The 19,421-nt window shown below is 60.9% G+C and overlaps 1 protein-coding gene across 1 annotated transcript; it reads right to left on the reverse strand.

Annotated features, from left to right (window-relative positions):
* Positions 1-11,350: 11,350 nt before the first annotated feature.
* On the reverse strand, positions 11,351-13,090 carry SWSAP1 (SWIM-type zinc finger 7 associated protein 1). Its single transcript, XM_054294846.1, has 2 exons — positions 12,848-13,090; positions 11,351-11,968 (listed from the first exon to the last, which is right to left on the reverse strand). Exons 1-2 carry the CDS (start codon positions 13,088-13,090, stop codon positions 11,351-11,353), a joined length of 861 nt encoding a protein of 286 aa, XP_054150821.1.
* Between the last annotated feature and the right edge of the window lie 6,331 nt (positions 13,091-19,421).

Genomic DNA, 19,421 nt, shown 5'->3' on the forward strand with positions numbered 1-19,421 from the left:
TTTGGGGTGATTTTTGGGGTTATTTTGGGGTTATTTTGGGTTATTTTGGGGTTATTTTGGGGTGATTTTGGGGTGATTTTGGGGTTATTTTTGGGGGTTTTTATGGGATTTTTTGGGGGGTTTTGGTGTTTTTTGGGGTCCCTGACCGTGTCCCCCATGTCCCCAGGTGGGGTCCCCGCGGGCAGGCGCGAGCAGGGGGTCGGGGGGCTCAGCCCCAGCACCCCGAGCTCGGGGTTATTTTGGGGTTATTTTGGGGTGATTTTGGGGTTATTTTGGGGTGATTTTGGGTTATTTTTGGGGGTTTTTGTGGGATTTTTTGGGGGTTTTTGGTGTTTTTGGGGTCCCTGACCCTCTGTGTCCCCCCAGGTGGGGGTCCCGGCGGGCAGGCGCGAGCAGGGGGTCGGGGGGGCTCAGCCCCAGCACCCCAAACTCGGGGTTATTTTGGGGTGATTTTGGGGTTATTTTGGGGTTATTTTGGGGTTAGTTTGGGGTTATTTGGGGTTATTTTTGGGGGTTTTTATGGGATTTTTTGGGGGGTTTTGGTGGTTTTGGGGTCCCTGACCGTGTCCCCCATGTCCCCAGGTGGGGGTCCCCGCGGGCAGGCGCGAGCAGGGGGTCGGGGGGGCTCAGCCCCAGCACCCCGTACTCCGTCCGGGCCCGCGCCCGCCCCGACGGGCTCAGCTATGGGGGGGTTCTGGAGCCCCTGGTCCCCCCCCGGCAGCGCCACCACCGCCCCCGGTGAGTGACACACACAGAGGGGACAGGGGGACACGGGGGACAATGGGGACAATGGGGACAATGGGGACAATGGGGACAATGGGGACAATGGGGGACAGAGGGGACGGGGGGGACACGGGGGACAATGGGGACAATGGGGACAATGGGGGACAATGAGGGACAGAGGGGACAGGGGGACAATGGGGGACAATGGGGGACAATGGGGACAATGGGGACAATGGGGACAATGGGGGACAGAGGGGACAGGGGGACACGGGGGACAATGGGGACAATGGGGACAATGGGGACAATGGGGGACAATGGGGGGACAGAGGGGACAGGGGGACACGGGGGACAATGGGGACAATGGGGACAATGAGGGACAGAGGGGATGGGGGGGACACGGGGGACAATGGGGACAATGGGGGACAGAGGGGACAGGGGGACACTGAGGGGACAATGGGGGACAATGAGGGACAGAGGGGACAGGGGGACACTGAGGGGACAATGGGGGACAATGGGGACAATGAGGGGACAGAGGGGACAGAGGGGACAGGGGGACACTGAGGGGACAATGGGGGACAATGGGACAATGAGGGACAGAGGGGATGGGGGGACACGGGGGACAATGGGGACAATGGGGGACACTGAGGGACAGAGGGACTTGGAGACACTGAGGGGCTTGGGGACATTGAGGGGACAGGGAAGGATGGGGCCACTTGGGGACACTGAGGGGACACTGAGGGGACAGTGGGGACACCGAGGGGACAGTGGGACTTAGGGACACTGAGGGGACACAGGGAAGGGAAGACACTGAGGGGACACTGAGGGGACACTGAGGGACAGCAGGACTTGGGGACAATGAGGGGACACTGAGGGGGTTGGGGACGCTGAGGGGGGGACACTGGGTGGACAATGAGGGGACACTGAGGGGATTTGGGGGGACAGTGAGGGGACAGCAGGGATTTGGGGACACCAAGGGGACGCTGAGGGAGACAGCAGGGATTTGGGGACACCAAGGGGACGCTGAGGGACGTTTGGGGACACTTGAGGGACATGGGGAGACACGGAGGGGACACAGGGACATGGGGGGGACTTGGGGACACACAGGGACAACCGGAGGGACTGGGAGGGACTGGGAGGGACTGGGATTGAACTGGGGGGCACTGGGGGTGTCCCTGAGCCGGTGTCCCCCCGGTGTCCCCCGGTGTCCCCCCGGTGTCCCCAGAGCTGGACGCCGTCACCCTGGGCTCTCCTGCCTGCTGGTGCTGCTGCTGCTGGGACTGGGAGCGCTGGGGCTGCTGGGACACCGCCGGTACTGGGAGGGACTGGGAGGGACTGGGAGGGACTGGGATGGGACTGGGTTATACTGGGAGGGACTGGGTTATACTGGGAGGGACTGGGAGGGACTGGAGGGACTGGGATGGGACTGGGAGGGACTGGGAGGGACTGGGAGGGACTGGGTTATACTGGGAGGGACTGGGAGGGACTGGGATGGACTGGGATGGAACTGGGAGGGACTGGGAGGGGACTGGGATGGACTGGGTTATACTGGGAGGGACTGGGATGGGACTGGGTTATACTGGGAGGGACTGGGAGGGACTGGGATGGACTGGGAGCGACTGGGAGGGACTGGGGATACTGGGAGGGACTGGGAGGGACTGGGAGGGACTGGGATGGACTGGGAGGGACTGGGATGGGACTGGGATGGACTGGGATGGGACTGGGTTATACTGGGAGGGACTGGGAGGGACTGGGAGGGACTGGGATGGGACTGGGAGGGACTGGGAGGGACTGGGATGGGACTGGGATGGACTGGGATGGACTGGGAGGGACTGGGATGGGACTGGGATGGACTGGGAGGGACTGGGAGGGACTGGGTTATACTGGAGGGACTGGGATGGACTGGGAGGGACTGGGAGCGCTGGGACTGCTGGGACACCGCCGGTACTGGGGGGATTTGGGGTCTCTATGGGGTTTTGGGGTGCCCTATGGGATTTTGGGGGCTCTCTGGGGTTTTGGGGTGCCCTATGGGGTCTGTGGGATCTCTATGGGATTTTGGGGTGCCCCATGGGATTTTGGGGTCCCCCCAGGACGCTCCGGGCCAAGCTGTGGCCGCCGGTGCCGGGCCCCGAGCGCGAGTTCGAGGGGCTCTTCAGCAACTACGGCGGCAACTTCCAGGTGAGCTTTGGGGTTTTTGGGGTTTTTGGGGTTTTTTGGGGTTTTTGGGGTTTTTGGGGGTTTTTCGGGTTTTTGGGGTTTTGGGGTTTTTGGGGTTTTTGGGGTTTTTTGGGGTTTTTTGGGGTTTTTGGGGTTTTTGGGGTTTTGGGGTTTTTGGGGTTTTTTGGGGTTTTTGGGGTTTTGGGGTTTTTGGGGTTTTTGGGGTTTTTTGGGGTTTTTGGGGTTTTTGGGGGTTTTGGGGTTTTGGGGTTTTTGGGGTTTTGGGGTGTTTTGGGGTTTTTGGGTTTTGGGGTTTTTGGGGTTTTTGGGGTTTTTGGGGTTTTGGGCTTTTGGAGTTTGGGGTCTGTTTGGGGTTTTTGGGGAAGTTGGGGTTTTGGGGTTTTGGAGTTTTTGGGGTTTTTGGGGTTTTTGGGGTTTTGGGGTTTTGGAGTTTTTGGGGTTTTTTGGGGTTTTTGGGTTTTTCGGGTTTTTGGGGTTTTGGGGTTTTTGGGGTTTTTGGGGTTTTGGGGTTTTGGGGTTTTTTGGGTGTTTTGGGGTTTTTGGGGGTTTTGGGGTTTTTGGGGTTTTGGGGGTTTTCGGGTTTTTCGGGTTTTTCGGGTTTTGGGGTTTTTTGGGGTTTTTGGGGTTTTTGGGGTTTTGGGGTTTTTGGGGTTTTGGGGTTTTTGGGGTTTTTTGGGGGTTTTGGGGTTTTTGGGGGTTTTTGGGGTTTTGGGCTTTTGGAGTTTGGGGTCTGTTTGGGGTTTTTGGGGGAAGTTGGGGTTTTGGGGTTTGGGGGTTTTGGGGTTTTGGGGTTGGAGTTTTTGGGGTTTCTCGGTTTCGGGGTTTCGGGGTTTCGGGGGTTTGGGGTTTTGAGTTTTTTATAGGGGGTTTGGGTGTTTTTTTTATACTTGCGGGATATTTTAGGGGATATTTTGGGAATCATTAAGGGATATTTTAGGGATATTTATGGATTTTTTTATATTTTGGGGCTATTTTTGGGATATTTTTGGGATATTTTGGGGCTATTTTTGGGATATTTTGGGGGCTATTTTTGGGATATTTTGGGGCTATTTTACAGAATATTTGGGGGATATTTTGGGTACATTTAGGGGATATTTTGGTGACGTTTTGGACGATTTTCAGGGATATTTTGGGATATTTTGTGGATATTTTTAGGAGGCTTTTGGGATATTTTGGGCTATTTTACAGAATATTTGGGGGATATTTTGGGTACATTTAGGGGATATTTTATGGATACTTTTGGGATGTTTTGGGGATATTTTGGAGATATTTAGGGGTATTTTGGGCTGTTTTCGGGGGTCTCTAACCCCATTTTTTCCTCCACAGCTGTGGCTGTGCCAGGGCCGGGGCTCTCCCTGGGATTTTGGGGCTTTTTAGGGGATTTTTTGGGGTGTATTTATGGATATTTTGGGATATTTTAGAGGATATTTTTGGGATATTTTGTGGATATTTAGGGGATATTTAGTGGATATTATTGGGGGATATTTCTGGATATTTTGTGGATATTTAGGGGATATTTTGGGTGATTTTAGGGATGTTTTAGGGGATATTTGGGGGATATTTTTTTGATATTTTTGGGAATATTTTGTGGATATTTCGGACAATATTAATGGATATTTTGGGGATATTTCTGGAGTGTTTTAGGGATACTTTCGGGATATTTTTGGGATATTTTGTGGATATTTAAGGGATATTTAGGGGATATTTTTGGGATATTTAGGGGATATTTCTGGAGTGTTTTAGGGATACTTTCAGGATATTTTTGGGATATTTTGGGGCTATTTTACAGGATATTTTGTGGATATTTTGGGGACATTTTGGACGATTTTAGGGCACATTTCGGGGCTCTCTCACCCCATTTTCCCTCCACAGCTGTGGCTGTGCCAGAGCCCGGGCTCCCCCTGGGATTTTGGGGATGTTTTTGGGATATTTTTGGATATTTTGAGAATATTTAGGGGATAATTTTGGGGGTAGTTTGGGGATATTTTGGGGCTATTTTTTGGGATCTTTAGGTGGCATTTTTGGAGATATTTTTGGAGATATTTTCAGTATATTTAGGGGATACTTTGGGGATATTTTACAGGATATTTGGGGGATATTTAAGGGATATTTGGTGGATATTTAGGGGGATATTTCGGGGATATTTTGGGGTCATTTTGGATGATTTAAGGGGATATTTGGTGGATATTTAGTGGATATTTTGGGTATATTTAGGGGATATTTTGGTGACATTTTGGATGATTTTGGGGGATCTTTTTGGGATATTTTGTGGATATTTAGGGGATATTTGGGGGATATTTAGGGGACATTTAGGGGATATTTTTGGGATGTTTTGTGGATATTTAGGGGATATTTTTGGGATGTTTTGTGGATATTTAGGGGATATTTGGGGGATATTTAGGGGACATTTAGGGGATATTTTTGGGATGTTTTGTGGATATTTAGGGGATATTTTTGGGATGTTTTGTGGATATTTAGGGGATATTTTGGGGATATTTAGGGGACATTTAGGGGATATTTTTGGGATGTTTTGTGGATATTTAGGGGATATTTTGGGGATATTTAGGGGACATTTAGGGGATATTTTTGGGATGTTTTGTGGATATTTAGGGGATAGTTGGGGCGATATTTATGGATATTTTGGGGATATTGTTGGGGTATTTTAGGGATAGTTTTGGGATATTTTGGTGGATATTTATGGATATTGTTGGGGTATTTTAGGGATAGTTTTGGGATATTTTGAGGCTATCTTACAGGATATTTAGGGGATATTTAGGGGATATTTTGGTGGATATTAATGGATATTTTTGGGGTATTTCGGGCTGTTTTCGGGGGTCTCTCACCCCATTTTCCCCCTCCTTTCCCCCCAGCTGTGGCTGTGCCAGGGCCCGGGCTCCCCCTGCGCCCCCCCCTGCGCCCCCTCCCCCCCCCCGGAGCTCGAGGACGCGGTGGAGGAGGTGGGGGGGGGAGGGGCGGCGCAGGGAGGGGGCGGGGCCTCGTTGGCTCCTCCCCCCTCTCCGGCCCCGCCCCCTCCCTGCTCCGAGACCCCTCCCCAGGGCCCCGCCCCCCCCTCGGGCCCCTCCCCCTCGCCCAGTTTCGAGTACACGCTCTTCGACCCCGGCTCCGCCCTGCTCTGCCCCTCCCCCCGCCCGCCCGGCCCCGCGCCCTACGCCAACCTGGCCCCGCCCACCAAGGGGGCGGAGCAGAAATGGGCGGGGCACGCCCCGCATTACGTCATCTGCTCCTGAGGGGGGCGGGTGACGTCACGGCAGCGGGGAGCTATGACGTCATCGCGGAGGGGTGTGGCACTGCGATGACGTCACAACGTACGAGATGACGTCGTATGGAAAGGACGGGTGACGTCATCAAGCAACGGATTTGGGCATGACGTCACAGGCGGGCGTGGTGACGTCATCGCGGAGGGGAATGCAGCTCTGTGACGTCACACGCGGAAGGGGCAATGACGTCACGATGCAGGGGGCGGGACGCAGTGATGTCATCACAGAGGGGACGCGTTGCGGTGACGTCACACCCAGGAACAATGATGTCATCAAGGAGGGGACACATTGCAGTGACATCATGTGGAAGGGACGGATGACATCATAATGGAGGGGACGCAACACGGTGACGTCACACATGAGAACAGTGATGTCGTCGCATCACATTGACGTCACACGCGGGAACAATGACGTCATCACAGAGGGGATGCGTTGCTGTGACGTCACACGGAAGAGATGACATCACGACGGAGGGGACTTGTAAGAATGATGTCACACAGGCACAATGACATCACAGTGACATCACGCAGGGGAACAATGACGTCATCACAGAGTGGACATGGCGGTGACGTCACGGAAAACGGACACGCCGCAGTGACGTCACACTGAAGGGACAGATGACGTCACGACGTCACGGTGACGTCACATGGACAGGACGGATGACGTCAGAACAGAGGGGACACGTCACGGTGACGTCACACAGAGACACGGTGACGTCATCACATGAGGACACGGAGGGGACACGTCACACGGTGACGTCATCACAGAGGGGACACATGACGTGATGATGTCACACGGGGGCACAGTGACATCATCACAAAGGGGACACGTGATGCGATGACATCATCACAGGGGGCGGTGACGTCATGACAGGTGGGACACGTGACACGATGACGTCACACAGGGGCGCGATGACGTCACGGCGGCGGGAGGGGGAGGGGACGCGGGATCGGGGCTGGTTTGGGGATTTTAATGATTCTGTACAATAAAGGCGACCCCGGGAACCGGCACGGCCAAACTGGGAGGGACTGGGAGGGACTGGGATTATACTGGGATGGGCTGGGGGGGACTGGGAGGGACTGGGGGGGACTGGGAATGGGAACTGGGATTATACTGGGATGGGCTGGGGGGGACTGGGAGGGACTGGGGGGGACTGGGAATGGGAACTGGGATTATACTGGGATGGACTGGGGGGGACTGGGAGGGACTGGGGGGGACTGGGAATGGGAACTGGGATTATACTGGGATGGACTGGGGGGGACTGGGAGGGACTGGGGGGGACTGGGGGATACTGGGAGGGGAATGGGGACAATGGGGTGATACTGGGAGGGCACTGGAAGCACTGGGACGTAACTGGGAGGGACTGGGGGACACTGGGATTATACTGGGATGGGCTGGGGGATACTGGGAGGGACTGGGAGGGGAATGGGGACAATGGGGTGACACTGGGAGGGCACTGGAAGCACTGGGAGGTAACTGGGAGGGACTGGAGGACACTGGGGTGGCACTGGGATGGTACTGGGGGGTAACTGGGAGGGACAGTGGGGACACTGGGGGTGACTGGGAGGGACTGGGGGGTAACTGGGGACACTGGGATGGTACTGGGGATACTGGGAGGAGGAATGGCGAACACTGGAGTGATACTGGGAGCACTGGGAGGGACTGGAGGACACTGGGGGGGACACTGGGATGGCACTGGGTGATACTGGGGATACTGGGAGGGACAATGGGGATACTGGGGGGTAACTGGGAGGGACTGGGGGACACTGTGGGGGACACTGGGAGGGACTGGGGGGGACTGGGTGATACTGGGGGGGGACTGGGAGGGACTGGAGGACACTGGGGTGATACTGGGATGGTACTGGGGGGTAACTGGGAGGGACAGTGGGGACACTGGGGGGTGACTGGGAGGGACTGGGGGACACTGTGGGGGACACTGGGAGGGAATTGGGGACACTGGGGGGGATACTGGGAGGGACTGGGGGTGAGCAATGGGGACAGTGGGTGATACTGGGATGGTACTGGGGACACTGGGAGGGACTGGGAGGGAACTGGGACACTGGGGTGGCACTGGGTGATACTGGGGGGTAACTGGGAGGGACTGGGGGACACTGGGGGGCACTGGGGTGGCACTGGGATTATACTGGGTTGATACTGGGAGGGACTGGGAGGGACAATGGGGATACTGGGGTGACACTGGGAGGGAACTGGGGAGCACTGGGACGTAACTGGGAGGGACAATGGGGACACTGGGGTGATACTGGGATGGTACTGGGGATACTGGGAGGGACTGGGAGGGAACTGGGGACACTGGGGGCACTGGGGTGGCACTGGGTGATACTGGGGGGTAACTGGAGGGAACTGGGGGCACTGGGGGGCACTGGGATTACACTGGGATGGTACTGGGGGATAACTGGGAGGGACTGGGAGGGGTATTGGGGACACTGGGGGGGCACTGGGATCACTGGGGACACTGGGACGGGCCCTGGGGACATTCTGGGGACACTTTGGGGACATTGGGGCCCTGCAGGGGTGGCTCAGGCCACTGGGACAGGACCTGGGACATTTTGTGACACTCTGGGGACATTTTGGGGACATTGGGGGCACTGGGAGAGGACCTGGGGACATTTTGGGGACATTTTGTGACACTTTGGGGACATTGGGAGCACTGGGACAGGCCCTGGGGACATTTGGTGACACTTTGGGGACATTGGGGCCCTGCAGGGGTGGCCCAGGCCGGGCAGGGCTGGGTGGGGGAGGGGCTGATAAGGCTTATCAGGAACCCCCAGCTGGGACAGGGTGGGGACAGCTGGCACCGTGTCACCAATGTCACCAGTGTGTCCCCAGGGACAGGGACAGGACACCTGGCACCGTGTCACCAATGTCACCAATGTCACCAGAGCCCTATGGGGGACAGGGACAGGGAGAGGACACCTGGCACCGTGTCACCTCCTGCCACCTCTGTGTCACCAATGTCACCAGGGCCCTGTGGGGGACAGGGACAGGGACAGCTGGCACCGTGTCACCACTGTGTCACCAATGTGTCACCAATGTCACCAATGTCACCAGTGTGTCACCAGAGACAGGGACACAGGGACAGGGACAGGACACCTGGCACCGTGACACCAGTGTGTCACCAATGTCACCAGAGCCCTATGGGGGACAGGGACAGGGACACCTGGCACTGTGTCACCACTGTGTCACCAATGTCACCAGTGTGTCCCCAGGGACAGGGAGAGGACACCTGGCACCGTGTCACCAATGTCACCAATGTCACCAGTGTGTCCCCAGGGACAGGGACAGGACACCTGGCACCGTGTCACCAATGTCACCAATGTCACCAGTGTGTCACCAATGTCACCAATGTCACCAGAGCCCTATGGGGGACAGGGACAGGGACACCTGGCACCGTGTCACCACTGTGTCACCACTGTGTCACCAATGTCACCAGGGCCCTGTGGGGGACAGGGACAGGGACAGCTGGCACCGTGTCACCACTGTGTCACCAATGTCACCAATGTCACCAGTGTGTCACCAGAGACAGGGACACAGGGACAGGGACAGGACACCTGGCACCGTGACACCAGTGTGTCACCAATGTCACCAGAGCCCTATGGGGGACAGGGACAGGGACACCTGGCACCGTGTCACCTCCTGCCACCTCTGTGTCACCACTGTGTCCCCTGGGCCCAGCAAGGGACAGGGACAGGGGACACCTGGCACCGTGTCACATCTGTGACACGTGTGTGTCACCTCCCTGGCACCGTCTGTGTCCCCAGGGCCTGGCAGGGACAGGGACAGGGAGGGGACACTGAGGCCGTGTCATCCGTCAGGTCCTTGTCACCAGTGACGGGGAGGGGACACAGGGAGGGGACACCGAGTCCCTGTCACACCCTGGGTCCGTGTCACCAGTGACAGGGAGGGGACATCAGGGTGCCACCAGTGACGGGGAGGGGACACTGAGTCCGTGCCATCCACTGGGTCCTTGTCATCAGTGACAGGGAGGGGACATCAGGGACCTGACACCAGTGACGGGGAGGGGACATATTGAGCTCGTGCCACCCGTCAGGTCCTTGTCACCAGTGACGGGGAGGGGACATCAGAACTGTGTCACCAGTGACGGGGAGGGGACAGGGAGGGGACACCGAGTCCCTGTCACACCCTGGGTCCGTGTCACCAGTGACAGGGAGGGGACATCAGGGACCTGACACCAGTGACGGGGAGGGGACATTGAGCTCGTGCCACCCGTCAGGTCCTTGTCACCAGTGACGGGGAGGGGACATCAGAACTGTGTCACCAGTGACGGGGAGGGGACAGGGAGGGGACACCGAGTCCCTGTCACACACTGGGTCCGTGTCACCAGTGACAGAGAGGTGACATCAGGATGCCACCAATGACGGGGAGGGGACACTGAGTCCGTGCCATCCACTGGGTCCTTGTCATCAGTGACAGGGAGGGGACATCAGAACATGTCACCAGTGACGGGGAGGGGACACAGGGAGGGGACACCAAGTCCCTGTCACACACTGGGTCTGTGTCACCAGTGACAGGGAGGGGACACAGGGAGGGGACACAGGGAGGGGACACCAAGTCCCTGTCACACCCTGGGTCCGTGTCACCAGTGACAGGGAGGGGACATCAGGGACCTGACACCAGTGACGGGGAGGGGACACCGAGTCCGTGCCACCCACTGGGTCCTTGTCACCAGGGACAGGGAGGGGACACTGAGGTCATTGCCACTCATGGTGGGGGTCACATCGAGTCTTTATCGCTGGGGGGGTGACATTGGGTCCGTGTCACCCATGTGGGTGGCTGTGTCACCAATGGAGGGGTGACATTGGGTCCGTGTCACTCCTGGGGTGGCCGTGTCACCACCCATCGGGTCCTTGTCACCAATGGAGGGGTGACATCGCATCCTTGTCACTGAGGGTGTGCCAGCGGGTCCGTGTCTCCACCAGGGTCCGTGTCACCAATGGAGGGGTGACATCGAGTCCTTGTCACCAATGGAGGGGTGACACTGCATCCTTGTCACCGAGGAGGTGCCATCGAGTCCGTGTCACCTCCAGGTGTGGCCGTGTCACCCATCGGGTCCTTGTCACCAATGGAAAGGATGTCACCACATCCTTGTCACTGAGGGGGTGCCATCGGCTCCGTGTCCCCCCGAGGTGGCCGTGTCACATCCACTCCTCCTCGCCGCCGCTGTCCCCATCGTTGTCCCCATCGCTGTCCCCATCGCTGTCCCCAGGGCTGTCCCAATCGCTGTCACCCTCTCTGTCCCAATCGCTGTCCCCATCCCTGTCGCTGTCACCGTCCCCGCTGTCCCCGAGGCGCAGCCGCCACCTCCGTGTGGCATTGCCGGGGCACCGCAGCGTCACCCGCACGTGGCGGCGCCGTCTGTCCCCTCCGGTGTCCCCTCCCGTGTCCCCTCCCGTGTCCCCTCCGGTGTCCCCCGCGGTGTCGGGGCTGAGGTGGCACCGCGCGGGGAAGAAGCGCAGCAGCGGCCCCAGCACGCGCGGCCCGGGCGGGGGCAGCCGCAGCGCCGCCACCACCTGCGCGGGGACACCGCGGGGACACCGGGGACACCGCGGGGGGGCGCGCGCCAGCTCCAGCAGCAGCGCCGCCAGCCGCGAGGGGACGGCCGGGGACACCGAGGGGACGCGCGGGGACGGGCACAGGTAGCGCTCCAGCCCGTCCAGCAGCAGCAGGGAGGGAGGAGGGGACGGCGACAGCGACAGCGACAGCAGCTCGCGACACAGCGACAGCCGAGAGCGGGGGTAGCGCAGCTGCAGGCGCTGCCGGGGACACGGACGGACGGACGGACGGACAGGGGGACAGGGGACAGACGGGGGGGGGGACGAAGGGGACAACGGGGGTAGGGGAGAGGGGACAGATGGGACAGGGGGACAGAGGGACGATGGGGATAATGGCGACAGGGGGACAGGGGACAGACGGACAGGGGGACAGGAGAGAGGGGACAGAGGGACGGAAACAGGGGACAGAGGGACACGGGGATGGAGGGATGGGGGGCAGAGGGACAGGAGGACAAAGGGGACAGAGGGGATAAAGAAGATGGAGGGACAGAGGGACAGAGGGACAGGGGACAGAGGGACAGACAGACAGATGGACAGAGGGGATAAGAGAGACGGAGGGACAGAGGGACAGAGGGACAGACGGACATGAGACAGGGGATAGGGGCAGGGACAGGGGATAGGGGAGAGGGGGACAGGGGACAGAGGGACAAGAGGACAGGGGGACAAAAGGGACAGGGATAGGGGAGAGGGGGGACAGGGGACAGAGGAGAGGGGACAGAGGGACAGAGGGACAGGGGGACAGAGGGACAGGGGGACAGAGGGACAAGAGTCAGACCAGATCCCCAAATCCTTTCACACCCCCCATGAACGGCGAATCCCCAAACCCCGCCCACATGCACAGCCCCGCCCACAAAAGGACAAAACCACGCCCCTTTCAGGTCACACCCCTTCGTTAATATATTCACCCCCAAAGCCACACCCACACGAACACGGACCCGCCTCCATAACAAGCCCCGCCCCCATTACAAACCCCGCCCCCTCCTTCCTCCCCCTCGGCAAGCCCCGCCCCTCCCGGCCATCCCCGCCTCCCCCTCAGCGATCCCCGCCCGGTTCCCGTCCCCGTTTCCGTTCCCCGCTCACCTGCAGCGCCCTCGGGTCGGTGCCGGGCCCGCCGGGCCCTCCCGGGAGCCGCGGGACGGCGCTGGGCGCCAGGAACAGCGCTCGGGGCCCGTCGGCGCCGCCCGCCAGCGCCGCCCGCAGCAGCAGCGAGGTGCGGCCCGAGCCCGCCGGGCCCAGCACCAGCACCGGCACCGGCGGCAGCGCCGCCTCCGAGCCTCGCCCGGGCGCTGCCGGGCCCAGCGCCCGCTCCAGAGCCGCCGCCATGCCCAGCAGCGGGACCGCCACCACCGCCGCCGCGCAGCCAATCAGCTACGCGCACCGGCAGCGCTCAGCCAATCACGGGGCGGCTCACCGCAGCTCGACCAATCAGAGTAGTGCTGCCCTCAGAGGTGGTCCCGCCCGCCGCAGTGAGCGGGAGTCTCTCGGCCAATCGGAGCAGAGCTCCCCTCAGCGCCTTTCCCGCCGTGGCGGCTCAGCCAATCAGAGCGCGGGTTGCCCTCAGCGGTGTTCCCGCCCTCAGACAGTGAGGGGGCGTGGCCACGCGCTTAATGAGATGCGTGGCACCGCCCCTCTGGGTTAAAAGGGGCGGGGCGAGCGCGGGGACACGCCCACCCTCCGCTGTCACACGGGGGGACACCAAGGGTCACAGAAAGGTCACAGAAAGGTCACCAAGGGTCATTTACGGTCACCATTGTCACACGTGTCACATGAGGGTCCCCAAAGGTCACATGACGGTCACAGGTGTCACTAAAGGTCACCTAAGGGTCACCAGAGGGTCCCCAAAGGTCACACAAAGGTCCCCAAATGTCCCCAAAGGTCACAGGAGGGTCACGTGTGTCACCAAATGTCACCTGAGGGTCTCCACCGGTGACACAGGGGTCCCCAAAGGTCCCAGGGGACCCTGGCCACAGCAATGGTCACAGAAATGTCCCCGAAGGCCACATGAAGGTCCCCAAAGGTCACGGAAATGTCCCCAAAGGTCACACAGAGATCCTCAAAGGCCACCCGAGTGTCCCCAAGTCACACAAAGGTCCCCAAAAGCCACCTGAGTGTCCCCAAGTCACACAAGTGTCCCCAAAGGCCACACAAAGGTCCCCAAAGGCCACCCAAGGCTCTCCTGAGTGTCCCCAAAGGTCACAGAACTGTCCCCAAAGCCACCTGAGCATCCCCAAGGGCCACCTGAGTGTCCCCAAAGGTCACACCAAGGTCCCCAAAGGCCACCCCAGTGTCCCCAAGTCACATGAGGGTCCCCAAAGCCACCTGAGTGTCTCCAAGTCACTCCAGGGTCCCCAAGGGTCACACCAAGGTCCCCAAAGGCCACCTGAGTGTCCCCAAGGGCCAACCAGGTGTCCCCAAAGGCCACCTGAGTGTCCCAAAAGTCACTCCAGGGTCCCCAAAGGCCACCCAAGGCTCTCCTGAGCGTCCCCAAGGGCCACCGGAGGGTCCCCAAAGCCACCTGAGTGTCCCCAAGTCACTCTAGGGTCCCCAAAAGTCACCCCAGGGTCCCCAAAGGTCACACCAAGGTCCCCAAAGGCCACCTGAGTGTCCCCAAAGGTCACAGAACTGTCCCCAAAGCCACCTGAGCATCCCCAAGGGCCACCTGAGGGTCCCCAAAGCCACCCGGGTGTCCCCAAAGCCACCTGGGTGTCCCCAAAGCCACCTGGGTGTCTCCAAGTCACTCTAGGGTCCCCAAGGGTCACACCAAGGTCCCCAAAAGTCACACAAGTGTCCCCAAAGGCCACCCCAATGTCCCCAAGTCACACGAGGGTCCTCAAAGCCACCTGAGCGTCCCCAAGGGCCACCGGAGGCTCTCCCGACTCTTCCCAGCCCTCCCCCAGTGTCCCCCAGTGTCCCCAAGTGTCCCCTGGGGGGTCCCTGGGTGTCCCTTATGGGGGTCCCTGGGGGGATCTCTGGTTGGGGAGGGGGTCCCAGGATGGGGAAGGGTCCCCGGGTCTCCCTTATGGGGGTCCCTGGGGGTCCCCAAGGTCCCTGAGTGTCCCCAGGTGTCCCCAGGGGGGTCCCAGGGGGTTCTGGACGGGGTCTCTGGGGGTCCCTGGGGGTCCCTTGTGGGGGTCCCTGGGGGTCCCCAAGGTCCCTGAGTGTCCCCAGGGGGGTCCCTGGGTGTCCCTTATGGGGGTCCCTGGGGGGGTCTCTGGTTGGGGAGGGGGTCCCAGGATGGGGAAGGGTCCCTGGGGGTCCCTTGGGGGGGTCCCTGGGGGTCCCTTATGGGGGTCCCTGGGTGTCCCCAAGGTCCCCGAGTGTCCCCAGGGGGGTCCCCGGGGGTCCCTGGGGGTCCCTTATGGGGGTCCCTGGGGGTCCCTTGGGGGGATCCCTGGGGAGGTCCCTGATTTGGGGAGGGGGTCCCAGGATGGGGAAGGGTCCCTGGGTGTCCCCAGGGGGGTCTCTGGGTGTCACTTATGGGGGTCCCTGGGTGTCCCAAGGTCCCCGAGTGTCCCCAAGTGTCCCCAGGGGGGTCCCGGGGGGGGGTTCTGGGGGGGGTCCCAGGGGGATGGGGCTGTTTGGGGGGCGGTCCCTGATTTGGGGAGGGGGTCCCGGGATGGGGAAGGGTCCCCGGGTCTCCCTTATGGGGGTCCCTGGGTGTCACTTATGGGGGTCCCTGGGGGTCCCCAAGGTTCCTGGATGTCCCCAAGTGTCCCCAGGGGGGTCCCCGGGGGTCCCTGGGTGGTCTCTGGGTGTTCCTTGTGGGGGTCCCTGGGTTTGGGGGGTTCCCTGGGGGTCTCTGGGTGTCCCTTATGGGGATCCCTGAGGGCGTCTCTGGTTGGGGAGGGGTCCCAGGATGGTGAAGGGTCCCTGGGGGTCCCTTGGGGGGGTCCCTGGGGGTCCCTTTTGGGGGGGTTTCTGGGGAGGGGTCTCTGGTTGGGGAGGGAGTCCCGGGATGGGGAAGGGTCCCCCTGGGTTTGGGGGGGTTCCCTGGGGGTCTCTGCGTGTCCCTTATGGGGGTCCCGGGTTTGGGGGGCTCCCTGGGGGTCTCTGGGGGTCCCTTGGGGTCTCCCCGCGGTTCCCGGTGTCCCTGGGGGATCCTCGGGGGGTCTCGGGATGGGGAGGGGTCCCTGGGTGTTATTTGGGGAGGGGTCCCTGATTTGGGGAGGGGTCCCTGGGTGGTCTCAGGGGTCTCCCCGCGGTTCCCGGGTGTCCCCGGGGGACCCTCGGGCCGTTCCCGAGTGTCCCCGAGTGTCCCCAGGGGATTCCCGGGGGTCCCGGGTGGGGGTCCCCGATTTGGGGAGGGGTCCCGGGGGGGTCCCTGAGTGTTATTTGGGGAGGGGTCCCCGATTTGGGGAGGGGTCCCGGGGAATCCCTGGGTGTTATTTGGGGACGGGTACCTGGGGGTCTCTGGGTGTTATTTGGGGAGGGGTCCCTGGGTGTTATTTGGAGGGGGGGGTCCCCGATTTGGGGAGGGGTCCCGGGGGTCCCTGGCTGTTATTAGAGGAGGGGTCCCCGGGTGTTATGTGGGGAGGGGTCCCCGATTTGGGGAGGGGTCCCTGGGTGTTATTTGGGGAGGGGTCCCTGGGTGTTATTTGGGGGAGGTCCCCGGGTGTTATTTGGGGAGGGGTCCCTGGGTGTTATTTGGGGAGGGGTCCCTGGGGTGCCTGGGTGTTATTTGGGGATGGGGTCCCTGGGTGTTATTTGGGGAGGGGTCCCCGGGTGTTATTTGGGGAGGGGTCCCTGGGGTGCCTGGGTGTTATTTGGGGAGGGGTTCCTGGCTGTTATTTGAGGAGGGGTCCCTGGGTGTTATGTGGGGAGGGGTCCCCGATCTGGGGAGGGTTCCCTGGGGTCCCTGGGTGTTATTTGGGGAGGGGTCCCTGGGTGTTATTTGGGGGAGGTCCCCGGGTGTTATTTGGGGAGGGGTCCCTGGGTGTTATTTTGGGGAGGGGTCCCTGGGTGTTATTTGGGGAGGGGTCCCTGGGTATTATTTTGGGGAGGGGTCCCTGGGTGTTATTTTGGGAGGGGTCCCCGGGTGTTATTTGGGGAGGGGTCCCTGGCTGTTATTTGGGGAGGGGTCCCTGGGTATTATTTTGGGGAGGGGTCCCTGGCTGTTATTTGGGGAGGGGTCCCCGGGTGTTATTTTGGGGAGGGGTCCCCGATTTGGGGAGGGGTCGCGGGGGTCCCGAGGCCGGGGCGTCCCCTCGGCTCCGCGTATTCTCCAGCAATAACAGCGCGGCCGGAGGGATCCGTGTTACGGCCGGGAATACCCGGGGCCGGGGGGGCCAAACGGGGACCCCCGAATTGGGGAGGGGTCCTCGGGAATTGGGGAGGGGTCCCGGGGGTCCCGGGGCCGGAGGGATCCGCGTTACGGCCGGGAATACCCGGGGCCGGGGGGGCCAAACGGGGACCCCCGAATTGGGGAGGGGTCCTCGGGAATTGGGGAGGGGTCCCGGGGGTCCCGGGGCCGGAGGGATCCGCGTTACGGCCGGAATACCCGGGGCCGGGGGGGCCAAACGGGGACCCCCGAATTGGGGAGGGGTCCTCGGGAATTGGGGAGGGGTCCCGGGGGTCCTGGGGGGCCAAACGGGGACCCTGGAATTGGGGAGGGGCCCTGGGGGTCCTGGGGGGTCTTGGAGGGGTTCCGGGAATTGGGGAGGGGTCCCCTGGGGGGTCCTGGGGGGTTCTGGGAATTGGGGAGGGGTCCTGGGGATGTGGGGGGACCCCGGGAATTGGGGAGGGGTCCTGGGGGTTCCTGGGGGTCCTGGGGGGTCCTGGAGGGACCCCGGGAATTGGGGAGGAGTCCCGGGGGTTCCTGGGGCCGGGGGGGCCAAACGGGGACCCCGGGAATTGGGGAGGGGTCCTGGGGGGTCCTGGGAATGGGGGGGTCCCGGGGTCTGGGGGGGATTTGGGGGTCTGGGAGGGATTTGGGGTGGGGGTCCCAGAATTGGGGGGGGTTTGAAGATTTTGGGGGTGTCCAGGATTTGGGGGAGGGGTCCCAGAATTTGGGGGGGTCCCACAATAGGGGGAGGGTCTCAGAATTGGGGTGTTCAGGATTTGGGGTGGGGGTCCCAGAATTGGGGGGGGGTTTGAAGATTTTGGGGGTGCCCAGAAATTGGAGAGGGGTCCCAGAATTGAGGGGGGGGGTCCCAGAATTTGGGGGGGTCCCGGCAGTCCCCAAATTGGGGGAGGGTCCCGGAATTGGGGGTGGGGTCTCAGTAATGGAGGCCCCGCCCCTTTCAGCACCTCGGACAGCCCCCAAAATTCACCAAAATCCCCCCAAAATCCCCCCCCAAAATCCCCCAAAATCTCACCAAGATCCCCCCAAAATTCGCCAAAAATCCCCCAAAATCCCCCCAAAAAATCCCCAAAATCTCATCAAGATCCCCCGAAATCTTCCAAAAAATCCCCCCCAATTCACCAAAATCCATCCAAATCCCCCAAATCTCCCCAAAAATCCTTCAAAATCCCACCCAAATTTACCGAAATCCACGCAAATTCTCCTTAGATCACCCCAAAATCCAAAAAAATCCCCCCCAAAATCTCACCAAGATCCCCAAAATTCACCAAAAATCCCCACAAATCGCCCCAAAATCCCCCGAAAATGCCCCGAATCCGCCCCAAAATTCACCGAAATGCCCCAAAATTTATCAAGAGCGCCCCGAAATCCCCGAATCCCCCGAACCCCCCGGGCCCCCCACTCACCCTCGGCCGCCGGAGCCGCGCCCGCCGCAGTCCGAGGGGGCGGGGCCTGGCGGGGCCACGCCCACAAAAGCACATCCCCTTATAAGCCACGCCCCCCTCCGTTTCGACACAGCCGCAGTCTGAGGGGCGGGGCCTGGCGTGGCCACGCCCACAAAAGCACATCCCCCTTATAAGCCACGCCCCCCTCCGTTTCGACACAGCCGCAGTCTGAGGGGGCGGGGCCTGGCGTGGCCACGCCCACAAAAGCACATCCCCTTATAAGCCACGCCCCCCTCCGTTTCGGCACAGCCGCAGTCTGAGGGGGCGGGGCCTGGCGTGACCACGCCCACAAAAGCGCATCCCCCTTATAAGCCACGCCCCCCCTCCGTTTCGGCACAGCCGCAGTTCAAGAAGGCGTGGCCTGGCGTGACCACGCCCACAAACAACGTCTCCTTCGAAAGCCACTCCCCCTCGGTGCCCGCGCCGCCGCGGTTTGAGTGGGCGGGGCCTGACGTGACCACGCCCATAATGCCCGTCCTCCATCACACGCCACGCCCCTTCCAGCGTCCACCCCGCCGCAGACGTGGGGGGCGTGGCCTGATCGGACCACGCCCCCTTCAGCGTCTGCCCATCACAGCCCGAGGGGGCGTGGTCTGTCTTGACTATGCCCCGGCAAGCGCCGCCCCTAAACCCCGCCTACTTTTTAAGGGGCGTGGTTTGAATTTGACCACGCCCTCTCGCTGCCGCACTCTCACAGGGCGTGGCTTTGATGGCCACGCCCACTCCACGCGTGCCGGTAGATCCACGCCCATTTCCGGTCACGAGAATAAAGCCACGCCCACTGCTAGCCCAGCCCGCTCCCATTGGCTGCCTGCGGGCACGTGGGGTTTGGCCACGCCCCTTTCTATAGGTGGAAATTCCCCCCAAATCCTCCAAAATTCACCAAAATTCTCCCCAAATCCCCCCCCAA

This window comes from Melozone crissalis, unplaced genomic scaffold, assembly GCF_028551555.1.
Source record: "Melozone crissalis strain CALT ecotype California unplaced genomic scaffold, PUWL_Pcris_2 ptg000336l_1, whole genome shotgun sequence".
In the NCBI taxonomy this organism is placed as follows: domain Eukaryota; kingdom Metazoa; phylum Chordata; class Aves; order Passeriformes; family Passerellidae; genus Melozone; species Melozone crissalis.